This window comes from Conger conger, chromosome 7 (genome assembly GCF_963514075.1).
Source record: "Conger conger chromosome 7, fConCon1.1, whole genome shotgun sequence".
Taxonomy (NCBI): Eukaryota; Metazoa; Chordata; class Actinopteri; order Anguilliformes; family Congridae; genus Conger; species Conger conger.
The window spans coordinates 64,599,421-64,625,533 of record NC_083766.1 but is presented as its reverse complement, the minus strand read 5'-3'; the positions used below and the strand labels follow the sequence as shown (position 1 = coordinate 64,625,533).

Below are 26,113 nucleotides of genomic sequence, written 5' to 3'. Positions count from 1 at the left end.
TCACAGGTAGATCTCACGCTTGGAGGTGTGCCGGGCGGGTGTGTCCTTGCTGAAGGCACTGTGGGCAGCCAGAGGAACAGGGCTCTGCTCCTCCTCGCCCCCCGGGCAGCCGTTGGCCAGCGGCTGTGGGCCTCCTCTCTCCTGGTAAGGCACGAATGTTGAGAGCTTTGGGGCACTCTTGGTCTTGCGTGTCGGGGACGACTGGCCGGGCATCCAGCAGGTGTCTGAATGGCCGAACTCAGTGCACTCTGGAGTGCAGTTCCCCGTCATGGCAACATCGGGCAGAGACCGCACATCTGCACAGAGAGACACACACAACAGCGTTACCATGCTGTTTCCATGCTGTTTCCATGGGAACCAGACACCTCCACAGAAACCTTGCACTAATCTTCAAGGGAGTGAAGTGCTGTCAATCAAAATGACAGCCTATTTATGCCCATAACTTTACGCCTATTTATGCACTCCAGTACTGAGACTTTGACACAAGGGACAGAGACACATCTGAAGATTAGTAACTGAACAGAGTGGACATATTACACTGTAGCTGAACAGAGTGGACATAAAAACCATCCACCAAAATACAGCACAGTGACCACTGCTCACTGATCTATTGGAAAGGTGCAGCTCTCTGAAATTATATTTGATTGTTTCCACAAGAATTAGTCCTTTATTTACTCCTTTTTGTCCTGGATTATGGTCGCATTATTTATAATTCTATATCTAAAGGGTTAGGGTTCGAATCTACATCTGCACTTAAAACCTTAGAGATGGGGGCGGCTTGTAGCGTAGTGGTTGAGGTACATGACTGGGAGCCACAACGTCAGTGGTTCGAATCCCGGTCGAGCCACAATAAAAATGATCCGCACAGCCATTGGGGCCCTTGAGCAAGGCCCTTAACCCCACATTGCTCCCCGGGCGCTGCACTGTGGCTGCCCACTGGTCCTAGGTAACTAGGATGGGTCAAATGCAGAGGACAAATGAACCCACAGGGTTCAATAAAAGTGTATCTTATCTTATCTTATTTAACACGAAGCATTAAGGTTCATTACAAAAACAATACATCTGAATCCTCCATGTGATTTGCCTGCTGTGGTTATGGGGTTTATATATCTAGCATGAGAATGTGGTTACTGAAATGTAAAAAAAAAATAAAGAACTAAGAATAAGGTTAAAAACATGTGAAAATGGTGAAAGCGGAATAAGTCATAAATAGCACAGTACACACACAGTTCCTTTGCTCTGTCACTCTCTGCCCATGCAGTCTTCCCCAACCTGTATGTTTACTTTGGCTTGACATATTTTATTTGGAACTTTAAACTAACTAACTTAAAATCCATCCATCCATTATCTGAACCCGCTTATCCTGAACAGGGTCGCAGGGGGGCTGGAGCCTATCCCAGCATACATTGGGTGAAAGGCAGGAATACACCCTGGACAGGTCGCCAGTCCATCGCAGGGCACGCACACCATTCACTCACACACTCATACCTACGGGCAATTTAGACTCTCCAATCAGCCTAACCTGCATGTCTTTGGACTGTGGGAAGAAACCGGAGTACCCGGAGGAAACCCACGCAGACACGGGGAGAACATGCAAACTCCGCACAGAGAGGCCCCGGCCGACCGGGATTCGAACCCAGGACCTCCTTGCTGTGAGGCGGCAGTGCTACCCACTGCACCATCTGTGCCACTCTAACTTAAAATAAATATTTTTAGTAAGTTAGTTTAATACAGACTCTACTCCCTGAGCCAGTTGGTCCCCTTTTCTGTTGTTTGGCCAAGGTTTCGGTCATAACAAGGACAAACTAATGCAATGAATTGTAACATCAATCTCATCATGCCATAGCAATCAGAGCTGGCTGAAGAATGATAAATCAAACACACCAAGACAGAGGAAGTCGAGACTCTATCAAATTTATACTGACCTTACCGGAATGAACAAAGGGAGAATTTCCAAAAGAACACTACCCAATAGAGGAAAGAGAAAGACCTTGTTTAAAAAATGGTCAAAAATGGATGATAAAAAAATGGCTCATAGCTCATGTATGTAAGTTCTGTAGCTGTTTAACTTGCTTTATTATTATCTTAGTGATTCAAAACTAAAATACATTAATGTGTTTGGAAAGTGCTAAGCACAGTGACAAGGTGACAAAGAAAGAGTCATCTGAATGACCCACCCCAACCTTGCTGTTACACACACGCACTCACACACAGACACACACACTCACTCACTCACACACACACAGTCACTCACACACACTCATATGCTCACACACTCTCACACACATTTTACATTTACATTTTAGTCATTTGGCAGACACATTTAATCCAAAGCGACTTACAAGTGCATAGGTTCTACCATAAGTCAGAGCATCACATCCAGAAACTAGCAAAATACACAGGAAATGCTGTTCTAAACATAGTTGTCATCAGAAGTTTTTTTATTTATTTTTTGGGGGGGGGGGGGGGGGGGTTAGACAAGGATAGGGATATCAGAAAGGAGGGGCAGGGGAAATCAGGAGGGAGGACTAAGGTAGAGTTTGAAAAGGTGGGTTTTGAGTCTGCATCGAAATAGGGGGAGGGATTCTGCTGTTCTGACAGTGGTAGGCAGGTCATTCCACCACTGAGGAACCAGAACGGAAAACAGGCGTGAACGTGCAGCTCGACCGCCAGGTGCACGTAAAGAGGGAACCGTAAGGCGACCAGAGCTGGCAGACCGGAGTGGTCTAGCTGGGGAGTAGGGAGTGATCAGGGATTGTATGTAAGGTGGGGCAGTCCCCTTAGCAGCCTGAAATGCCAACACTAGGGCCTTGAAACGGATGCGTGCGGCAATGGGAAGCCAGTGGAGGCCAATGAGAAGCGGGGTGACATGAGCCGACCTGGGCTGATTGGTGATCAGGCGGGCTGCAGCATTCTGGACCAGCTGGAGGGGCTTGATGGCACACGCTGGGAGACCGGCTAGGAGGGAGTTGCAGTAATCCAGGCGGGAAATGACGAGCGCCTGGACTAGGAGCTGGGTGGCTTTCTCAGTCAGGAGATGACGGATATGGCGTATATTATACAGAAAGAACCTGCAGGTTCTGGCAGTGGAGGATACTTGTGGAGCCAGGGTGAGGCAGTTATCAAGAGTCACCCCAAGATTCTTTGCCGTACGGGAGGAGGAAACTACAAAGTCCTCAACAGTCAATGAGAGGTCGATTGACGGAGAGGACTTAGCAGGGATGTAGAGAAGCTCAGTTTTGGCAAGGTTGAGCTTCAGGTGATGGGAAGTCATCCACGCAGAGATATCAGCCAAGCAGGCAGAGATCCGTGTGGTGATTTGGGTGTCGGGGGGGAAGGAAATGAAGAGTTGGGTGTCATCAGCGTAGGAGTGATAAGAAAAGCCGTGGGAAGAGATAACAGAACCAAGAGACATGGTGTATAGCGAGAAGAGGAGAGGCCCAAGAACCGAGCCCTGCGGGACTCCAGTTCGTAGGGGTTGAGGGTCGGAGACTGCGCCCCTCCAAGTCACCTGGTAGGAGTGACCAGAGAGGTAGGAGGAAAACCAAGCGAGTGCAGAACCTGTGACACCCATCCCAGACAGCGATGAGAGCAGAATCTCATGGTTGACTGTATCGAAGGCGGCTGACAGGTCGAGGAAGATGAGGACAGAGGAGAGGGATTTTGCTTTAGCAGAGTGGAGTGCCTCAGTGACCGCGAGCAGGGCGGTTTCAGTGGAGTGGCCACTCTTGAAGCCAGACTGGTTGGGTTCAGGGAGATTGTTGTGGAGAAGATAAGTGGACAGTTGGGAGCAGACCGCCCGTTCCAGGGTTTTAGCGAGAAGGGGGAAGAAGAGAGACAGGCCGGTAGTTGTTCAGGGCAGAGGGGTCAATAGTAGGTTTTTTGAGGAGGGGAGTGACTCTGGCCCTCTTCAGGGAAGAGGGCATGGTGCCGGAAGAGAGGGAGGTGTTGATTAGAGAGGAGAGAAAAGGGAGAATGTCTTCAGATACAGATTGTAGGAGGGGAGAGGGGATGGGGTCAAGAGGACAGGTGGTTGGGCGGTGGGAAGTAAGGAGTTTCAGTGTGTCAGCGTCAGAGAGGGGAGAAAAGGAGGTTAGGGAGTTGGGGAGGGTAGGAGGGTCAGCAGGGGTGGAGGGTTGGGAGAAGGAATTGCGAATAGCATCGACCTTCTTTTCAAAGAAGGAGACGAAGTCATCAGGTGTGAGTGATGAGGGGGGTGGGGGGGGAGGGGGGGCCAGAAGAGAGGAGAAAGTTGAACAGTTTGCGGGGATTAGAGGCGGCCGCGTTAATTTTCGAGTGAAAGAAGGAAGATTTAGCTAGAGAGACAGAGGAATGGAAAGATGATAAGAGGGCAGGAGGGAAGCCATATCACTGGGGAGACAGGACCTTTTCCATTTTCTCTCCGCCGCCCGCAGTTCGGTTCGGACAGCTCATAGAGCATCAGAAAGCCAAGGACTGGGGGGGGAGGCCCGAGCTAGTTTGGTGGTGAGGGGACACAGAGAGTCAAAGGAAGATGAGAGGGAGGACATGAGAGTTGTAGCCGCATCATCGGGAGACAGTCGAGAGAAAGACTCCGCAGATGGTAGGGAGGAGAGGATTGTAGATGAGAGGGTGGAGGAAGACAGGTGGCGTAGGTTCCGTCGACAGGTGACAGTGGATGGTGGGAGAGATGGATGGGTGTTAGAGGAGAGTGGAAGAGAGAAAGAGATGAAGGAGTGGTCAGATATATGGAGTGGTGTTACAGAGAGGTTGGTTGTTGTGCAGCTCCTTGTGAAGATGAGGTCAAGAAGGTTGCCTGCTTTGTGGGTGGGAGGGGAAAGAGTGAGGGTAAGGTCAAAAGAAGAGAGGAGGGAGAGAAAGGTAGACTGGGTGGACTCTGAGTTGAGGTTGAAGTCACCCAGGAGGATCAGGGGGGTGGCATTGACAGGTGAGGAGCTGAGGAGGATGTCCATCTCATCCAAAAAGTTTCCCAGAGGACCCGGGGGGCGATAAACAACAATAACAAACAGTTTGCACGGCAGAGTAACAGAAACCGCATGAAATTCAAAAGAGGAGAAGGAGAGGGATGAGGAGAAGACACTAGATCTCCATGACGATGAGATTAGGAGACCTGTGCCACCTCCTCTGCCAGAGGATCTGGGTGTGTGGGAAAAAGAGAAGGCAGAGGAAAGGGCAGCCGGGGTGGCCGTGTTCTCTGGTGAGAGCCACGTTTCAGTTAAAGCAAGAAAGTCAAGGTTGAGGTGGGAGGCATAGGCAGATATGAAGTCTGCTTTCTGGATGGCGGACTGGCAGTTCCAGAGGCCACCAGCTACACAGAGATCAATACCAGGGGATCTGGGAGGGAAGATGAGGTTAGAGATATTCTGCCCATGTTGGCGGGAGGCGAACCTCCTACCTGACTGGGACCTGGGGAGAGGAGAGAGGACAGGGATGGGAAGGAAACACATGGAGGGAACTAGGGAGGACAAGGGGAATACTACACAGTGGAATGAGGGCAGGCAGCAAAAACAAAATCAAACATCAGGCTCTCGGACACCCGTAGATAGACACCCTCGACTTTGTACACCTGCGACTTCGTACGCCGAGGCAAGTAGCCGAGGCTGCCGCACACAGCTGCCGCTGGTGCGCTACACAACTGCTTAAACAACACTGACGCCGAATACAGAAAATGCAACCAACCCACTGCAGAACAATAATGCACACTGAAGTGAGTTCAGGTGTGCCAGTACTAATAGCCTGAGCAGGGTGCAAAGTATTGGCTCCTCCTACAACAAAAGCTGTGGCCTGCCAGCCAGTAAAACAATAGCCTAACTTAATAGCCTAGCTTACCTGAGAGAAACAAACACCTAACCCAGTTTCACTGAATCTAAATAAACACCACTTGTAATAGCTAACAAACAAACAAGTACACAACAGAACACTATAATGACAACTAAACTGAATTTAGAATCAGCAAGCAAACAAATAATACTTAACTAATCCAGGAGAAAATGCAACCAACCCACTGCAGAACAAAAAGGCACACTCACTCACGCACTCACACACTCACTCACACTCATATGCTCACACACACACTCAATCACACACTCACTCACACACTCATACACTCACACACAGACACACACTCTCACTCACACACTCATATGCTCACACACAGACACACACACTCACTCACACACTCACACACACTTATAAGCTCACACACTCACTCATATGCTCACACACAGACACACACAATCACTCACGCACTCATATGCTCACACACAGACACACACTCACTCACACACTCATACGCTCACACACAGACACACACTCAAACACTCACGCACTCACACACTCACACACAGACACACTGTCATGATCTGTGTTTTGTGAAATTATTTCATGGTTTATTATCCTTTATTTTTGTAATTTATTATTTTTCATATTCATATTTGTCATGACTGTCATGGTATTCCTGTGTTTGTGTCTGCCGTACCATGTGCTTGTGTTTTCTTTGTCCTGAACCCTGCCCTCACCTGCCTCTGTTAGCCACGCCCCTTCGGTTCATTTGCATTCTCATTGTTTTGATTGATTCCTCCCTGTTCCTCGTTGTCTCCTGCCCATTAGCAGCTTCCCTCTGTTATTGAAGTTCTTCCCTTCTGTTTAGTCCCTGCCAGATCGTGCCTCAATGCTCTACCTGTTTTCTCTCTGTTCCCTCATGTTCATTGGTGATGCTTTTGTTTTCTGTATATAAGTAAATTTGGAGTCTTGATTTTGGATATCATTTTTGTATCTGCCCTTTTGGCGATTTTTATTTTTTATTTGTATTATTTTATTTTTATTTATTTATTTTTTCTTCCCCCCCCCCCCCCCGAGTTTCTGTTTTTGAGAAGATTTGTCCCTCGGTTTCCAGTGCCCTTTTTCAGTTTGGATTTTTGTGTTTTTTGATTCTGGAGTCTGGCCTTGTCTGCCCGTCCCCATAACACACACACACTCACTCACACACTCATATGCTCACACACAGACACACACTCACTCACACACTCCTACGCTCACACACAGACACACACTCATAAGCTCACACACTCATACGCTCACACACAGATACACACACTCAGTCACACACTCATACACTCACACACAGACACACACACTCACTCACACACTCATACGCTCACACACAGACACACTCACTCACACACTCATACGCTCACACAGACACACACTCACTCACACACTCATACGCTCACACACAGACACACACACTCACTCACACACTCATACGCTCACACAGACACACACACTCACTCACACACTCATACACTCACACACAGACACACACACTCATTCACACACATACGCTCACACACAGACACACACTCATACGCTCACACACAGACATACACACTCACTCACACACTCATACGCTCACACACAGACACACACACTCACTCACACACATACGCTCACACACAGACACACACACTCACTCACACACATACGCTCACACACAGACACACACACTCACTCACACACTCATACGCTCACACACAGACACACACACTCACTCACACACATACGCTCACACACAGACACACACTCTCACACACTCATATGCTCACACACAGACACACACGCTCACTCACTCACTCACACACTCACACACACTCATATGCTCACACACTCACACACTCACTCACTCACGCACTCACACACTCATATGCTCACACACACTCACTCACACACTCATATGCTCACACACAGACACACACACTCACTCATGCACTCATATGCTCACACACAGACACACACACTCACTCACACTCACACACTCACACACAGACACACACACTCACTCACACACTCACTCACTCATGCACTCACACACTCACTCACACCATGCACTCACACACTCACTCACACACTCATATGCTCACACACAGACACACACACACTCACACACAGACACTCTTATATATGTAAGGCACTTGCCACACTGCCTGCTCCCTCATTGTTGTAATACCAAGAGCATGACTTTATATTGCTATTGGGCACCTTTATTTTGTATCTTTTAAATGGAATGCATTTTCAACTGCCAGGAAACAGCCTCTCTTTGTAACTTGTTTACAAATTATTTCATTTAGTTTCCTCAAAGGCAATGATTAATGTTAATTTCATTTAATTGATCGGGTCAATCAATTGAATTACAATAAAACAAGGAATAATCTTACAGCAACATGTATAACCAAGACTTATTTGAACATCCTACCCTTTAATTAAGTAAAATGAATGGAAACATATAACTATAAATATAGTCTATAAATATACACTCACTGAGCACTTTATTAGGAACATTGGGAACTAATACTGGGTAGGGCCTCCCTTTGCTCTAAAAACAGCCTCAATTCATTGTGGCATAGATTCCACAAGATGTTGAAAACATTCCTTTGAGGGTCCATGTTCCATGTTCCATGTTCACATGCAAGGGTGGTTCTAAAGGGGCCAGTGCCACCCCACAAATAGTCAGTCTGCTTTTACCAAGATACCGTTTTTACCAAGACACAGTCGTTCCCCTATGCTGCCTTCCAAAAGCGCACCTGTCAGTGGCACCAGTCTGATTCGTATGTTATTGGCAGTGTTGTCAGTCATTTGTTTTCACGAAGACACCTTCTTCTCCGCTTGGAAGACTGCCAAATGTGGGGCAAAAAAGGACAGGTTGCATGGTTGTATGATACAGTTCGTAAGCCTCTAAACTTTATTCTGCTCTTGCCAATGTGACAGGTTGAAATATTCAATATGTTGAATGGCAACATTATGGTTGAAACATCATCTAAATGTCTCCATTAAATAACATCAAACTAGTTAGCTGATGTTAGCTAACGTTAGTGTTAGCTGACTAAATTAAAGACTAGTGACTAGCTAGCTAGCAAAAGCATGTTAGTCTCAACAAGAAATAAATTGTTTCTTTAATAATTTTTATAATAATTGTGTAGTATCAGCTAAATCTATATAGCCAAATTGCCAACTTACGTTAGTCAGCTAACATAGTGCTGTATGTACGTCGCTCTGGATAGAGCGTCGGCCAAATGCCATTAATGTAATGTATGAATAATAATATCGCACCCACTGTGCTGGAACATAATTCTTATTGTATTTAAACATTTTGTGTGACACGTTGATTGATGCAAGTACTCAAGACATTCATTTAGTTTCCAGAAGCTCTTTAAAATGCTACATGTAAACATTCTTCTCATGTCACATTGTGACCGCTCTATTGTTTTAAAAGATTTCATTTAAATAAAGATCATTTTTCTTATGTCGTTGTTGAGGTTATGTTCTCTGTATTAAATTAGATGAAGACAAACATGAAGTGACTGGATAAGTGACATGCATCAGAGCTGGTGAGAATGTGATTTTAGACAAAGCAACATCATTTTATAATCATCATTTTAATTCATTTAATTAATCATTTTAATCATATTAATGAAGTTAAGTTGTTATAGATCTGTGACCACAAATCCTTGAAGAGGCTTAGTTACAGGTCAGAGCATTATTTCTTGTAATAAATCTCAGGTACATTATGATGATAATACACATTGTTGCTTTGTCCAAAATCACATTCTCACCAGCTCTGATGCATGTTACTTATCCTGTCACATCATGTTATTCTTCTTCTCAGATTGAAACAAGCCTGTAAATATTGGTATTATTGGTATTAAACAATTTGTTTTTATTTTTGGTCTATTTATTATTATTAGAATTTTTTTTTTTTTGTCTTATGGTAACAATATATGATGTCATGTATGATATACAATGTCATTCAGATTAGTCATAATTGGCGCAATTTTAAGGCTCTTCAGTACACTAAAACAAGCAGTGTGGCATGGAAAATGAAATGGAATGCTCTGAGTCTGCTGTATGTGACTCCATTCCATTTTCCATGTGCTTCGCCCTGATTCCATGCCACATGTTTACCACACTACCTGTTTTAGCACACCGCACACTAAAGTAAGTCTCAAAATTGTGTCCATTATGCCAATTCAGAGGAAGAAACCCAGGGTTTGCGTAATGCATTTTTGTTGGGTGGTTTGCTTAGAGCATTTGTCTGCTGAATAGCCTCACATTTAGTCAGTGAGCTCAGAGAAGAGGGGTCAGAGGACCAGATGCCTAACCCTAACCCCTAACCCTAACCCTAACCCTAACCCCTAACCCTAACCCTAACCCTAACCCTAACCCTAACCCTAACGCAAAATCATTCCGCTAATCACCACCTACTCAGCATTTAGCCTAGCTGCAAACAGAAAAATTAAATTAAATCTAACCCGCACTCTACAGAACACAAACATTATCCAGGACTATAAAATTATCTCAGCATATAAAAGAAATAAAAATCTTAAAGATCATCTGGTAAGCAGCAAACTACCAGAAATTAATACTTTACCGACACAGGGCCCAATATTTTACAAACAAGCCACTACAGTCAGAAACACCACTACCAACACAGCCTACATAATAAAACAAACACTAAATAAAAACACTAAAAACTGCATATATGCCATTAAGTGCAAACAATGTGGTATAATATATGTAGGTGAAACAGGGAACACAATTAAATGTAGACTAGCACAACATATATACAACATTAGAAATCACAGAGAGACAGACACACACCTGGTGGCTCATTTCCTTCACCATGGACTTGAGGCACTAGAAATATCGGGCCTTCAAATGAACAATAATTGGACACCGGAGGAGAGACGCAGGTTTGAGAAACACTGGATTCTCAAACTTAGCACTCTATTTCCAAGAGGACTAAATCAACGCACATAGAGCACCGACACAAGAGGGACCAAATTCTTCCTACTTAAAGGCTTCAGTACCCTGAATGGCCAGTGCAAACTTTTATTTCCCAAGAGGCCCTAATATGGGACAACTTGGGAAATAAAGATTTCTTACTTACCTAACCCCTAACCCTAACCCTAACCCTAACCCTAACCCTAGACGGGGCTCTAAAACTTACCCACCAGACGTGGGATAACCACTAATATATTCTAGGGGCACTCTTAGAGATGAGGCATACGTCCCTAGAGGAAGGCGGGGTAAACAAGAAGGGAAATCAATTCCAATCACTCCATCACTCCATCACTCCATCCCTCAGTCACTCCATCACTCCATCACTCAATCACTCCATCACTCCATCACTCCATCACTCCATCACTCCATCACTCAATCACTTAATCACTTAATCACTCATGTACAGTTGTGTTCAAATAAATAGCAGTGTGTTAAAAAAGTGAATAAAGTGCAACTATTTTTTAATAGCTTTTAGTTCCATATTTCAAATGTTTTGGAAACATTACACATTCAATTCCAAATGAAAGCATTCACAAATTTACAGGAAGCAAAGAAAATGAATATTAATCTGTTCAAAAAAATGGCAGTCAACATTTTTCTTTTCAAACTCAAACATTACTGTATAAACTGAAGAAATTTTCACTTCACTTTAAATGACTAATATTTAGTTGCATAACCATTGTTTTTGACAACTGCTGCACATCTGTGTTGCATCGAGTCAACCAACTTCTGGCACCTAGAAACAGGTATTTCAGCCCAGGATGAACAAACTACATTCCACAGTTCCTGTGAATTTTTGGGTTTCAGAAACTGCATTTTTAATGTCACCCCACAAGTTTTCAATGGTGCTGAGCTGGCCACTCCATTACCTCAATCCTTTTTGTCTGGAACCAAGATGTTCCTCGCTCACTGTGTTTGGGGTCATTGAAACACCCATTTCAGGGGCATTTCCTCTTCGGTATACGGCAACATAATCTCTTTAAGTATTTTGATGTATTCAAACTGATCCATGATCCCTGGTATATACGAACCGAACACCTTAGTATGAAAAACATCCCCATACTATGATTTTTGCGCCACCATGCTTCACGGTCTTCACACTTTACTGTGGCTTGAATTCAGTACCCGGGGGTCATTGGACGTACCGTCGACGACCACTAGACCCAAAAAGAACAATTTAATCTCATCAGTCCACAGAATGTTACACCATTTCTCTTTGGGCCAATCGATGTGGAGGGGGATGTGCAAATTTTAATTGATTCTGCACATGCCGTTTTTTCAACAATGGTGCTTTACGGGGGCTTCTTGCTGATAGCTTAGCTCCGATCAAACGTCTTCTGACTGGAACAGCACTTACAGGTAATTGTAGATCATCTTTTATCTTTCTGGAGCTGATGAATAGCTAAATCTTTGCCATTCTGACTATTCTTCGATCCGTTTTAACAGTAGTTGCCCATTTTCTCCTGCATGTTTCAGGTTTTAGTTGCCATTTTAAAACATTTGAGATCATTTTAGCAGAGCATCCTATAATTTGCTGCACTTCTTTATACGTTTTTCCCTCTCCAATCAAGTTTTCAATCAAATGACGTTGTTCCTCCGAACAATGTTTGGAACGGCCCATTTTACTGAGCAATTCAGAAGGAAATATATTTTATAACAATGTGTGAAACATTTGCTTCCCGTCTTCCTTAATAAAGGACAATTAATGACACCTGTTTTTTCACAGAATTAATTAATTCTCTAATTAAACTCTACGCTGCTATTATTCGGAACACGCCCCTTTCAATTAATGAGTCAATTACTCAGAACAAGCACCGTGCATGTCATGACAGTTGGGTCCATTGTTTTTCTATTACACTACTACATATATAAGTCAATTATTTGCCATGCAGAAATATCACAACTACTAATAACAGTGGTTCATCAGGTTATTGATGTTGTACTTCTATTTTGAACACGACTGTGTTTGGACTTGGTGTAAAACATAAAACAGACTAAGAAGGAAACAAAAAGAATAAGCATCTCAGCCAAGAGACTTTGATAGGGATGTTTCCTCCAGAACCTTGACACAATGAAGGGATGCACATGGTCAGCAACAATACTCAAATAGGTTGTGGCATTCAAGCAATGATTGATTGGTATTAACGGGCCCAAAGCGTGCCAAGAAAACCCATACCATTACACCACCACCAGCCTGGACTATTGACACAAGGCAGATTGGGTCCATGGATTCATGCTGTTTGGCCCATAATTCTGACCCTACCATCTTTTCCTACTCTGATGGTTGCTGTGACCATGAACTGAAGCTCCTGACCTGTATCTGCATGATTGTATGTATTGCACTGCTGTCACAGGATTGGCTGATTAGATAATTGTATGAACAAGCATGTGTTCCTAATAAAGTGCTCAGAGAGAAATACAAAGTACCCATATGCTATTCCCCCAATGCTAAAATGTCACAAAATGTGTATTTCAGCCACTGAGTGTTTGACAATAATGATATTCTGACCACTCTCTGTACGTAGAGTTAGCGGTTCTGTTCTTACCATTCTCAGGGTGCTGTGTGTAGAGTTACCAGTTCTGTTCTTACCACTCCCGAGGTGCTGTATGTAGAGTTAACGGTTCTGTTCTTACTGTGCTCTGGGTGATGTATGTAGAGTTAGTGGTTCTGTTCTTATTGCTCTCGGGGTGCTGTATGTAGAGTTAACGGTTCTGTTCTTACTGCTCTCTGGGTGCTGTATGTAGAGTTAGCGGTTCTGTTCTTACTGCTCTCTGGGTGCTGTATGTAGAGTTAGCAGTTCTGTTCTTACTGCTCTCTGGGTGCTGTATGTAGGGTTAGTGGTTCTGTTCTTACTGCTCTCGGGGTGCTGTATGTAGAGTTAGCGGTTCTGTTCTTACTGCTCTCCGAGTGCTGTATCTAGAGTTAGCGGTTCTGTTCTTACTGCTCTCTGGGTGCTGTATGTAGAGTTAGCGGTTCTGTTCTTACTGCTCTCCGAGTGCTGTATGTAGAGTTAGCGGTTCTGTTCTTACTGCTGTCTGGGTGCTGTGTGTAGAGTTAGCGGTTCTGTTCTTACTGCTCTCTGGGTGCTGTATGTAGAGTTAGCGGTTCTGTTCTTACTGCTCTCTGGGTGCTGTATGTAGAGTTAGCGATTCTGTTCTTACCACTCTCGGTGCTGTATGTAGAGTTAGTGGTTCTGTTCTTACTGCTGTCTGGGGGCTGTATGTAGAGTTAGCAGTTCTGTTCTTACTGCTCTCTGGGTGCTGTATGTAGAGTTAGCGGTTCTGTTCTTACTGCTCTCTGGGTGCTGTATGTAGAGTTAGCGATTCTGTTCTTACCACTCTCGGTGCTGTATGTAGAGTTAGTGGTTCTGTTCTTACTGCTGTCTGGGGGCTGTATGTAGAGTTAGCAGTTCTGTTCTTACTGCTCTCTGGGTGCTGTATGTAGGGTTAGTGGTTCTGTTCTTACTGCTCTCGGGGTGCTGTATGTAGAGTTAGCAGTTCTGTTCTTACTGCTCTCTGGGGGCTGTATGTAGAGTTAACGGTTCTGTTCTTACTGCTCTCTGGGTGCTGTATGTAGAGTTAGCGATTCTGTTCTTACTGCTCTCTGGGTGCTGTATGTAGAGTTAGCAGTTCTGTTCTTACTGCTCTCTGGGTGCTGTATGTAGGGTTAGTGGTTCTGTTCTTACTGCTCTCGGGGTGCTGTATGTAGAGTTAGCAGTTCTGTTCTTACTGCTCTCTGGGTGCTGTATCTAGAGTTAGCGGTTCTGTTCTTACCGCTCTCGGGGTGCTGTATGTAGAGTTAATGGTTCTGTTCTTACTGCTCTCTGAGTGCTGTATGTAGAGTTAGCGGTTCTGTTCTTACTGCTCTCTGGGTGCTGTATGTAGAGTTAGCGGTTCTGTTCTTACTGCTGTCTGGGTGCTGTATGTAGAGTTAGTGGTTCTGTTCTTACTGCTGTCTGGGTGCTGTATGTAGAGTTAGCGGTTCTGTTCTTACTGCTGTCTGGGTGCTGTATGTAGAGTTAGTGGTTCTGTTCTTACCATTCTCAGGGTGCTGTGTGTAGAGTTAGCCGTTCTGTTCTTACCACTCCCGAGGTGCTGTATGTAGAGTTAACGGTTCTGTTCTTACTGTGCTCTGGGTGATGTATGTAGAGTTAGTGGTTCTGTTCTTATTGCTCTCGGGGTGCTGTATGTAGAGTTAACGGTTCTGTTCTTACTGTGCTCTGGGTGATGTATGTAGAGTTAGTGGTTCTGTTCTTATTGCTCTCGGGGTGCTGTGTGTAGAGTTAGCAGTTCTGTTCTTATTGCTCTCGGGGTGCCGTATGTAGAGTTAACGGTTCTGTTCTTACTGTGCTCTGGGTGATGTATGTAGAGTTAGTGGTTCTGTTCTTATCGCTCTCGGGGTGCTGTGTGTAGAGTTAGCGGTTCTGTTCTTACCGCTCTCGGGGTGCTGGATCTCGCCGATGCTGCCGTCAGGCGTGGTCCTCTCGTAATGCTCCTCGGGCACGGCCAGGGGCCCGATGCGGGGGCCACAGGAGGACTTACTGCTGGGTGTCTCAGACTCCTCCAGACCACTGTCATACAGGCTAGGGGCGGGATCCTGCAGGTCTGGAGTCTGATTGGCAGTGGAGAATGTCACTCGCCGATGAGGAAGCTGCAAGATGCAAGAAACATTGAGAGATGTTAGTGTAAAATATGGCCTAAATGCATCATACTATGTAATGGGGCTAAGTTATGAGGGTGGGGCTTAGATGTGTGTGGCTCTTGATGGGATGCTCTAGAGCACAGTTGTCAAACTCCAGTCCTGGAGGGCCATAGTATCTGCTGGTTTTTGGGGAGTTCTGGGTTCATTCAAGTCGTTGATTGGTTAAAGTATCCACACGCCTTGTTCTCAAGGCCTTAATTGGCCTTAATTGGCAGCTGATTGAAACAAAACCACAAAAACCCGCAGACACTGCGGCCCCCTGGGAATTCAGTTTGACACCCCTGCTCTAGAGCAAGAATAAGATTGAGTACAGAGGTATGGGTGAATGCAGAACAGTACAGAGATATGGAGGGATGGAGAATAGTACAGAGATATGGGTGGATGCAGAACAGGACAGAAATATGGGTGGATGCAGAACAGTACAGAGATATTGGTGGATGGAGAACAGTACAGAGATATGGGTGGATGCAGAACAGTACAGAGATATGGAGGGATGGAGAATAGTACAGAGATATGGAGGGATGCAGAACAGTACAGAGATATGGGTGGATGCAGAACAGTACAGAGATATGGAGGGATGGAGAATAGTACAGAGATATGGAGGAATGCAGAACAGTACAGAGATATGGAGGGATGGAGAATAGTAGAGAGATATGGAGGGATGGAGAATAGTACAGAGATATGGAGGGATGCAGAACAGTACAGAGATATGGAGGGATGGAGAATAGTACAGAGATATGGAGGGATGCAGAACAGTACAGAGATATGGAGGGATGGAGAATAGTACAGTGATATGGAGGGATGCAGAACAGTACAGAGATATGGGTGGATGCAGAACAGTACAGAACAGTATGGGTGGATAAAGAGAGAGGAACAGGAAGACAACACACAATGTGATGATTACAATTAGAAGAGAAGAGCAGAGAGAAAGATAGAAACAAAACAACAAGATAATTAGTAATGACCGGGAAAAGAAGGAAATCGATGGGTGAATTGGAAAATAATAAATCTAATAAAAGGCAGAGAATTTAAATTGAAGACGAAGGGTGTGTTTTGGCCTTTCCCCATGTCTTCTGTCAGTCAACTCTGATTGGTAAAATCCCACACCTTTGTCTGACCATGTTTTAAACGTGGCCTGGGGAATAATCACTGTAAAAATGAACATGGTCACAGCCTGGCATTGCTACACAGCACAGCTAAAACTACTAGCAAGCATTCAAAAATTATGGCATAACCGCTCAGTATAGCAAGACTTTAGACCCTAAATTATGCATGTTACCATGTCTAAAATTCTGTTTTATGTGTTTTAATACACACAGATTGCCTGAAGAAAATATAGAGGTAAATTGGAAACAGACCCGCAAAACACCCACATTCTGCTATTATGCATGAAATTTATATCAAACACTGAGATTCAGCTCAGCCCCCCCGCCCCCCAAGCCCCTTACTTAACCCTAACCCTACTTATCAAAGCTGACAGACAGAATGGCCTGAAGCCCCCAATCCAGAAAAGAAACAATGTTGACAGGGAGAGGCCACTTGAAATAGACTGCGTGCATATGTGTGAGAGGGAGAGTCTGTGTTTTTGATGGTGTATGTGATTGAAGAAATGAAAGAGAGAGAGAGATTAATCACATTTCCTCTCACATATCACTGTTCAGAATTTAATTTCTTGCCTGGTTTTCCAATTCTAAGATTTATTGTCATTATACAAATAAATATAGAACCATCTGCTAGCCAAATAGAGCTTCCCTCAGGCTAGGGGTAAAATACAGCATTCTGCCCAAGGGCTGGGGTAAATTACAGCATTCTGCCCCAGGGCTGGGTTAAAAAACTGTATTCTATTCTGCCCCTACCCTACTACCATACTTTCTCCCCACCCCCAGATTCTGACAATAAGGGCTATTTATGACTCACTAATCATGGGCCGTTGTATAATAATTGCCCCTTCTCAGTTTTACAACAAACCAACTGCCACTGGTTCAGCCAAAATGCAAAAAAATCTACAGTGTTGCTATGCAACATGAAAACAGCTCATTAATCTGTCACCGTGGATGGCCAGAGATACCAGATTCTGATAAAGCAAGCCATGTCAATCAGTCTGAATATTGCAAAAATATTCCTTCCTGAGATCCAAGGAAGTTCAACACAGCTATATCTCACATTGAAACTCAACTGATCTTTATACCTACATATACCCTCGGTGAGCACTTTATTAGGACTTCTACTGCTGTAGCTTATCCACTTAGAGTTATGATGTGTTGTGTTCAGAGATGCTCTTCTGCATACCACTGTTGTAATGTGTGGTTATTTGCATTACTGTCACCTTCCTGTCAGCTTTGACCAGTCTGGCCCTTCTCCTCTGACGTCTCTCATTAACAAGGCATTTCTGTCTGTAGAACTGCTGCTCACTGGATTTTTTTTGTGTTTTTTTGCATCATTCATTGCAAACTCTAGAGACTAGTGTGCATGAAAATCCCAGGAGATCAGCAGTTTCTGAGATACTCCAACCACCCTGTCTGCCACCAACAATCATTCCACGGTCAAAGCCACTTAGATCACATTGTTTCCCCATTCTGATGTGTATCTACATGATTGTATGCATTTCACTGCTGCCACACAATTGGCTGATTAGATAATTGCATGAACAAGTAGGTGTAATAAAGTCAGTAAAGTAAAATCCTAAGAAAGTGCTTGATGAGTGTATTTCACATTTGGATCTGTGTTATACTTTTAAATCTATGAACCCTACAATATGAGCCCTACATTAAATTTATTTAAAACCCATAATTAAAAAAGCACTGGCCTCTTTCTATTCTCTCCTACCCTGCGCAAGCAGCTTCATCAGAAACAGGTATAGGCCCCAGATGGGCCAATTAGCACCCTTGCCCCAAAAACGAGCATGTGGTCTCCCAGCAACCATCTTTTGAATATCACACATTTCAGAGGAAGCCTATCCCCATGGCCTGATGGCCTGTGGTGCTCTCACAGGCCTGAGAGAAGGGTGGTGCATGTATAACAATATAAGCCAATACTATACAAAAAACTAAGCTAAGGTTATGGCTGATATGAAGACAGGGTAGGGTACTATTTACAAGAGTTTGAATAAATCTCATGAATAAGAGAAAGTTATTTGAATTTTTTTTTAAAAACATTGGGAAAACATTGCCTATATGTATAATCACAGTGGCTGCACTAGCCAATGGAATATTGTGCTTTGCCTACCACTGACAGCTTGCTGTGGAGGAGGCAAATTCCAATGCAGATGACAGGCACAGAAAACAAAGCAAATACAGTCTTTAAAAAAAGCTATGAACAGCTATGTACCTGTCATGGTTTCCCAAGCCTACATAGGGAATAGGAAAGCCGGTAAGGGTAGTTGGAGGACTGAATTGCTTTTAGTCTTGAAAGACATTTAGGAAACTAGGGACTAGTAGTTCTGCTTTTCTTTGGTTGGGTGGTTCCCTTGGATCTTCCCTATTTTTTGATTCTTAAGCCCTCTTCACTTTAGAGGAGGGCAGAGTTCACCTCTGGGGTTTAGCCTTATCGAGACTCTTCCATTGAGGAATCTCGTCTTCCCCTGACCATTATCTCTTTTTCTTTTCACATGAAACTCACCCGTTACTTTGGGCATTCCGTGCTAGTTTGCACACAGTTTTTTCTCTCTCCTCTAGTGGCCAGACATAGTCATTGGTAACTTTTTCTCTCTCCTCTAGTGGCCTAACACAGTCATTGGTAACTTTGTGTGCCATTATTATAACACAGTGGTTAAGGGCGGCCTGTAGCCACAATAAGATCCGCACAGCCTTGGTGGTCTCCCTCTCCGTCACTGTGCAGTTATTATAACACAGTGGTTAAGGGCGGCCTGTAGCCACAATAAGATCCGCACAGCCGTTGGGCCCTTGAGCAAGGCCCTTAACCCTGCATTGCTCCAGGGGGAGATTGTCTCCTGCTTAGTCTAATCAACTGTACGAGAGTAAATAAAGGCGAGCATTGCTGGGTTGAATGGCCATTACTTTATGTTATGTTATGCTATTTCACTGTGATTCATGGGTCACTGCTGTTGTAATCTTTAAAATAACACATTGAAATATCTGCATTTATAGAACACTATGTATCCATAATATTTCAAAATGGCACTCTAGAGTATGGCCTACAGGTTGCACAGATAGTATCACACATGGTACCTAATGCTATACACACCAGATCAAACAATAAAATAGCTCATTGTTTATCGGTGTGTTTGAAACCGAATGCTACCCTGAGCACAACATGGATATGTGCACACAACTGGGATTTTGCCCAGGCAACAGGATTGCAAGTTCAAACTTCAATTACATTTTCAAATTCAACAATTACCAAACATTAGAAGGTCTAAACATTATCAGGAAACTTTTTGATAGCCCTAGAGTGGCATCGCATTTAATGCGTCACAGACACTAACTTCAGTGAAAATAAGTCATCTTAATCATTTGAATGTGTTAATTTATTATTTTGAATACATAATTTTCACCAGGGGCGGCACGGATGGTGCAGTGGGTAGCACTGCCGCCTCACAGCAAGGAGGTCCTGGGTTCGAATCCCCGTTGGCCAGGGCCTCTCTGTGCGGAGTTTGCATGTTCTCCCCGTGTCTGCATGGGTTTCCTCCGGGTACTCCGGTTTCCTCCCACAGTCCAAAGACATGCACGTTAGGCTGATTGGAGAGTCTAAATTGCCCGTAGGTATGAGTGTGTGAGTGAATGGTGTGTGTGCCCTGCGATAGACTGGCGACCTGTCCAGGGTGTATTCCTGCCTTTCGCCCAATGTATGCTGGGATAGGCTGCCTGTCATGGCTCGCATCAAATTCAAAACATTGGTGCTAGCCTTCCAAGCAGTTAAAGGGTCTTCCCCAGCTTATCTACAAAAAATCATCAGACCCTAAACCCCTGCCAGACCTCTTCGTTCAGCCTCCACAGGCCGCTTGGCACCTCCCCCTCTCCGAACCTCCACCTCACGCTCACGACTACTGTCTGTTCTGGCTCCACGGTGGTGGAACGAACTCCCTGTTGAGGTCAGAACTGTAGAATCTCTCCCCACCTTCAAGCGCAAGCTGAAGACACACCTCTTCAAGCAGCACCTCTCCCCATCCCTCCCTACCTCCCTGTGAACCTTAATTGTTGTCTCTGTGACTTGCTTTGTGTATCGGTATTTTTAGTTGGCTAGGTAAGCAGTGTTTGGATAATTAACTTTGGTCACTTTTGGTCTGTTTCTTTGTTTCTTTGTTCAAAAAAAAAAATTAAAAAAAAATTGGCCCTTGTCCTTATCTTTGTTGTACAGGTAGCAGTTGAAATTTTACTTCCCTCTAGGGTCTTTCAGCATACTTATCCCTGGTTATGGGTATGCACTTTGTTGTACGTCGCTCTGGATAAGAGCATCTGACAAATGCCAATAATGTAATGTAATGTAATAGGCTCCAGCCCCCCTGCGACCCTGATCAGGATAAGCGGGTTCAGATAATGGATGGATGGATGGAATTTTCACCAGGCAAACTCACAGATTAAGCTGTACCAAGACTCAGTAATTATTTGCTTAATAGTATTTAAATAGGCAAGTATTTAAATATTTTCTTATGCAAATATAATTAGTATTTTTCTCCAGAAGCTGACATCTGTGCCAAGTTACAACATATTTGTATGTGGAAATGTGGCAGCAGCTATAATATAAAACACTGGCATCGGCCAATCTAGCCTGTCCAATGTTGGTTACCGATATTGACTCTAGAATGGCCCTGTCATATATTACAGGCACTTAGAAGTGCAACATCAGTGTAACTCTCAGGAACACAAGAATGCAATATCACCAGGAAGGTGCAGAGGCCCGTTTATAATCAATAAGAATAATATTAACCTAACACACAACACATTTGTATGGTAACTAAAGAAAGTATCACATGACAGATAATCTGTGCGCAGCTATAACTGTAACATTATTCAAATAAAAATCTAGAGAGAGAAAGAAAGGATATCTAAAAGGGGTCAGAGGAATCATCAATCTGCTAGAATGTATGCTGGGTTTCTGCTCTAATACCAATCTTTTCAAGTATTGGAAGTGGGGGCAGGTTTTTTTTTTTGCCAAAAGATGATTGTAGCTTGTAAGGTCTTAGAGATCATGACTCCATTGACATTAACCCTCCCATTTTGTTTTGGGTCAATTTGACCCCATGCAGTGTTTGACATGATTGACATGACATACATTTTTCTCATTTTCTAATTTGGTGTAATTAAATAGAGAAAATAACTATACTGTTAATAATTATAATATATAATGCTAAGTCGTCATACAAATGTGTTGTGTAGTGTTATTTTGACCCTCTGTAACTGTATAAAATGTAATAGAATATACAGCTATTTCTCAGATTTCTTTGTGAATGTTTCTGGTGGCACTTTCCCATACAGGTGCCCAACTTCCACTCACTGTTCCTTAAACTCTAAAATGAGATGTTTCTTACAGATTTTTCATATTTATGGATAAAAGGCTAGTAATTTGGGCATATAATATTGTTCATTACCTGTGTTGTTTATTTCATACAATCGTTTTCGGTCATCTTCATTAAGAAAGCCATTGGAGGTTTTACAAATTTCATAATGTAATAATATGATAAAGTCTTTGGTTTGACCAATCCAACCTCTTCCATTGTTAGTATTGGACGGCACGTACCGGTTCTACTCAGTGCTTGTCGAGAATGTATCACACACCTGTCTGATTATACTTATACTTATAACTTCTCTGGCACAGAGAGGTGGCCTACCTGCCGGCTGCCATACTTCAGAGGGTTGGGTTTGTAGCTCTGGTCGGAGTACTGGTCTGAGCTGATGGAGTTCTCGTCTCCCGTGCTGACGAAGGTGTTGGTAGCGGGGAGGTCCTGCACCACCTGATGTTTGGTGGAGGTGGAGGTGGAGGGTGACTGAGGCTGCAGCTGGATGGAGGGTAGAGGGGAGTTTGAACGGTAGTGGCGGCCCAGGTCAGGGCTGCTTGGGGGGTAATTCAGGGGCAAGTGGATCCTGGGACTGACGCTGACACCATCCAGGCTGGTGCCTTCCTCTTCATCTTCCTCTAAGGGTGTGGCCTGCTTGCTGGACCCACTCTTCTTCCCCTTCCTGCCCCTCTTGTGTTTGGGGGCCTGTTTTGGGGTGTAGGGGTCTTTACTTTCTTTCTTCCCAGCCTGGTAGCCGCTCTTCCCGTCCTGCTGCAGGTGGTGGCGCACCACCACAACCACAATGATGATGAAGATGACCCCGGTGAGGCCGGCCAGGCTGCCATACAGGACGTTGCTGTGCTGAGAGGCCAGGCCATGGTCGGGCTCCCCAGCAATGTCCGTTTCCAGAGGGGTGTACAGGCTGTGTCCCACCAGGGACTCCAGCAGGGTGACGTTTCCTATGGTCTCATTCACATAGATGTGCACCAGGGCCGTGGTATGTCTTTGGGGCTTTCCCTTGTCACTGACCCTCACCACCAACCTGTGGAGGCCCTTGTGGCCCTGGGAAATCTCCTTGGCCAGGGTGATTTCCCCATCAGTGGGGGAGATGCGGAACAGGCCGTGGGGGTTCCCGCTCGTGATGCTGTAGCTCAGCTCCGCATTGGGGCCGATGTCCATGTCTTCCGCCTCCACCTGGTGCACATGGCTGTCTGGTCGTGTCTGAGGGGAAAGGCATTTATAGGAGGAGTTTGAGGGCTTGGTGATGTAGGGGGCATTGTCATTTTCATCCAGCACATTGATAGTCACTCCAACAAAGGAGGACCTGGGTGGATCTCCACTGTCCACAGCCTTCAGGCGGAAGGTGTACGTACTCTCCTTCTCGCGGTCAAAAGAGATGCTGGAGAGGATGGTGCCGCTGCCGTTCTGGATCACAAATTTCCCGTCGTCAGACTCGGCGGTGAGACGGACCCGGGCGTTCTCCCCTTTGTCAGCGTCCGTGACAGTCACCATGCCAACGGGGCTGAGGGGGGGCATGTTCTCAAGCACAGAGAAGCTGTAGGTGCTCAGCATGAATTTGGGGTCGTTGTCGTTCCGGTCCAGCACCCTGACCAGCACGGCAGCCGTGCCTCGGTGGCTGGGAACACCCTTATCAGTGGCAGCGATGTGGAACTGGTATCGATCCCGATGCTCCCGGTCAAGCGGACTCCTCACACGCACCTCCCCTGTGTCAGCATCGATCTGAAACAGCCCTTTAGCGGAAGAGTCGGCCATGATGAGGCTGTAGGTCAGCTCCGCATTGCTGCCGCTGTCAGCATCGGTGGCCACCATGTCCAGCACCCGGTCCCCCGGCTGGTTCTCCTCAGCAAAATCCACCTCCAGCTGCGTAGAGGAAAAGACTGGGGAGTTGTCATTCACATCGGTCACCTGCACTTTCAGAGAGTTTGTGCTGGAGAGAGCAGGGTTGCCTGAGTCCACAGCCACAATCTCAACCCGATAATCCTTCACAAGTTCATAGTCCAGAGGGGCCGTGGTCTGGAGGAAGTACTTGCGCTTGTGATCGCTGGGCGGGTCCCCCGCGGGTCTGAGCTGGAACGGGACATCCCTCGCCACCACACAGGTGACGACGGCGTTCTCCCCCTCATCCCGGTCAGACACCTGGACTAAGGCCACTGCAGTGCCGATGGGCATGTCCTCAGAGATGTTGGCCACCCCGTCCTGGTGTGTCACCAACCCGATCCCTCTGATCTCGATTGTGGGGGCATTGTCATTCTGGTCCTTTATATTAATGGCAACAAAGACTTTAGAGCTCTTAGGCATAGATCCCTTGTCTCTAGCGACCACGTAAAACTTCATGGAGCTGAACTCCTCGCGGTCAACGTGCCCGCGGACAAAGATGATGCCAGAGGAGCGGTCGATGCGTAGCAGCCTCTGGGTGGCGTCAGTGGCCTGGTGCAGCATGTACTCAATCTCTCCATTCGGCCCCATGTCCGAGTCATCAGCCCTCACCTGCCAACAAAGAAGAGACCCATAATTAACCCTTTACCTTCAGGCACGTAGGGATAATCCCACCGGCAAAAAATCTCAGATCCATAATTTACCAAAACACATTGCACAAAGTACTGTACACAGTACTGATATGGCAGCCGTACAGTAACAGTACTGAAAGAGCAGCCGTACAGTAACAGTACTGAAAGAGCAGCCGTACAGTAACAGTACTGATATGGCAGCCGTACAGTAACAGTACTGATATGGCAGCCCTACAGTAACAGTACTGACATGGCAGCCCTACAGTAACAGTACTGAAAGAGCAGCCGTACAGTAACAGTACTGAAAGAGCAGCCGTACAGTAACAATATTGATATAGGCCTACAGTAACAGTACTGACATGGCAGCCCTACAGTAACAGTACTGAAAGAGCAGGCCAACAGTAATATTACTGATATAGCAGCCCTACAACAAATGAACTGATATAGGAGCCCAACAGTAACAGTATTGATATAGACTTACAGTAACCGTATTGATATAGACTTACAGTAACTATATTGATATAAACCTACAGTAATAGTATTGATATAGACCTACAGTAACAGTATTGATATAGACCTACAGTAACAGTATTGATATAGACCTACAGTAACACTACTGATATAGGCCTACAGTAACTATATTGATATAAACCTACAGTAACCGTATTGATATAGACCTACAGTAACAGTATTGATATAGACCTACAGTAACAGTATTGATATAGACCTACAGTAACACTACTGATATAGACTTACAGTAACCGTATTGATATGATGCAGACATGATAGACGTCCCACCTGAAGCACGGAGTGCCCCACAGGGCTGTTCTCAGACAGCTCAGCTTCGTACATCGGCTGTTCAAAGCGTGGTGCGTTGTCGTTGGCATCAGTAATGAGGACCCTGAGCAGGGCACTGCTGTAGCGGGGAGGCGCCCCTCCATCCACCACTTTAATGCTGAGGTCATACGAGTCCTTCTGCTCCCGGTCCAGACTGCCCAGAACCACCAGCTGTGGCAGCTTCTCTCCACGGTCCTCTGCCACCTGCAGGCCGAACAGGGCCAGTGCATCTGGCCCAGTGGTCAGAGAGTAATCCGCCACCCCGTTCATGTCCGCATCACGGTCGGAGGCCAGCGGGATGGGAAACAGCGCCCCACTGTGGGTGTTCTCAGGAATGGACAGCGTCAGAATAGGGGAGGGGAACTGGGGCGTGTTGTCGTTCATGTCCAGAACCTCGATGCGGCCCTCAATCAGCCGTGGGCTCTGGTTCTGGTTTAGATCGGTGATGGACACCTCAAACTCCAGGAAGCAGGGTTCTGCTTTCAGAACACTGCGACAGTCCCTCAGAGACTCTCTGTCTATGGGCGTCTCCGTGGTGAAGATGTCTCCGGTTTTACCATCCACCCGCAGGTAGGGGGCGCCCACCTCTAGCTTGTACAGGTGTCCGGAGTCTGGGAGGCCTTGGTCTGCGGCCAGGCTGCCGATCAGTGTGCTGGGAGGCTGCTCCTCCTGCAGCCGGTACAGAACTGCACCCAGAGAGCTGCCCCACAAGCCCAGCAGCACCGCCCACAGCAGCACCCCCATCCCCCTCTCCAT

The 26,113-nt window shown here is 45.4% G+C and overlaps 1 protein-coding gene across 1 annotated transcript; it reads right to left on the bottom strand.

Moving 5' to 3' along the window:
• LOC133133628 (protocadherin-1-like) lies at positions 1–26,113 on the bottom strand. The gene is made up of 4 exons (XM_061249730.1): positions 25,319–26,113; positions 22,326–24,500; positions 15,271–15,487; positions 1–296 (listed from the first exon to the last, which is right to left on the bottom strand). The coding sequence occupies exons 1-4, from the start codon at positions 26,111–26,113 to the stop codon at positions 1–3; spliced, it is 3,483 nt and encodes a 1,160-aa protein (XP_061105714.1).

Coding starts and splice junctions, on each gene's coding strand:
- LOC133133628 (XM_061249730.1), bottom strand. CDS start 26,113: ATGGAGAGGGGGATGGGGGTGCTGCTGTGGGCGGTGCTGCTGGGCTTG. Junction 24,501..25,318: donor TGGGGCACTCCGTGCTTCAG/GTGGGACGTCTA, acceptor CTTTGTTGGCAG/GTGAGGGCTGATGACTCGGA. Junction 297..15,270: donor GATCCAGCACCCCGAGAGCG/GTAAGAACAGAA, acceptor CTCTCTGTGCAG/ATGTGCGGTCTCTGCCCGAT.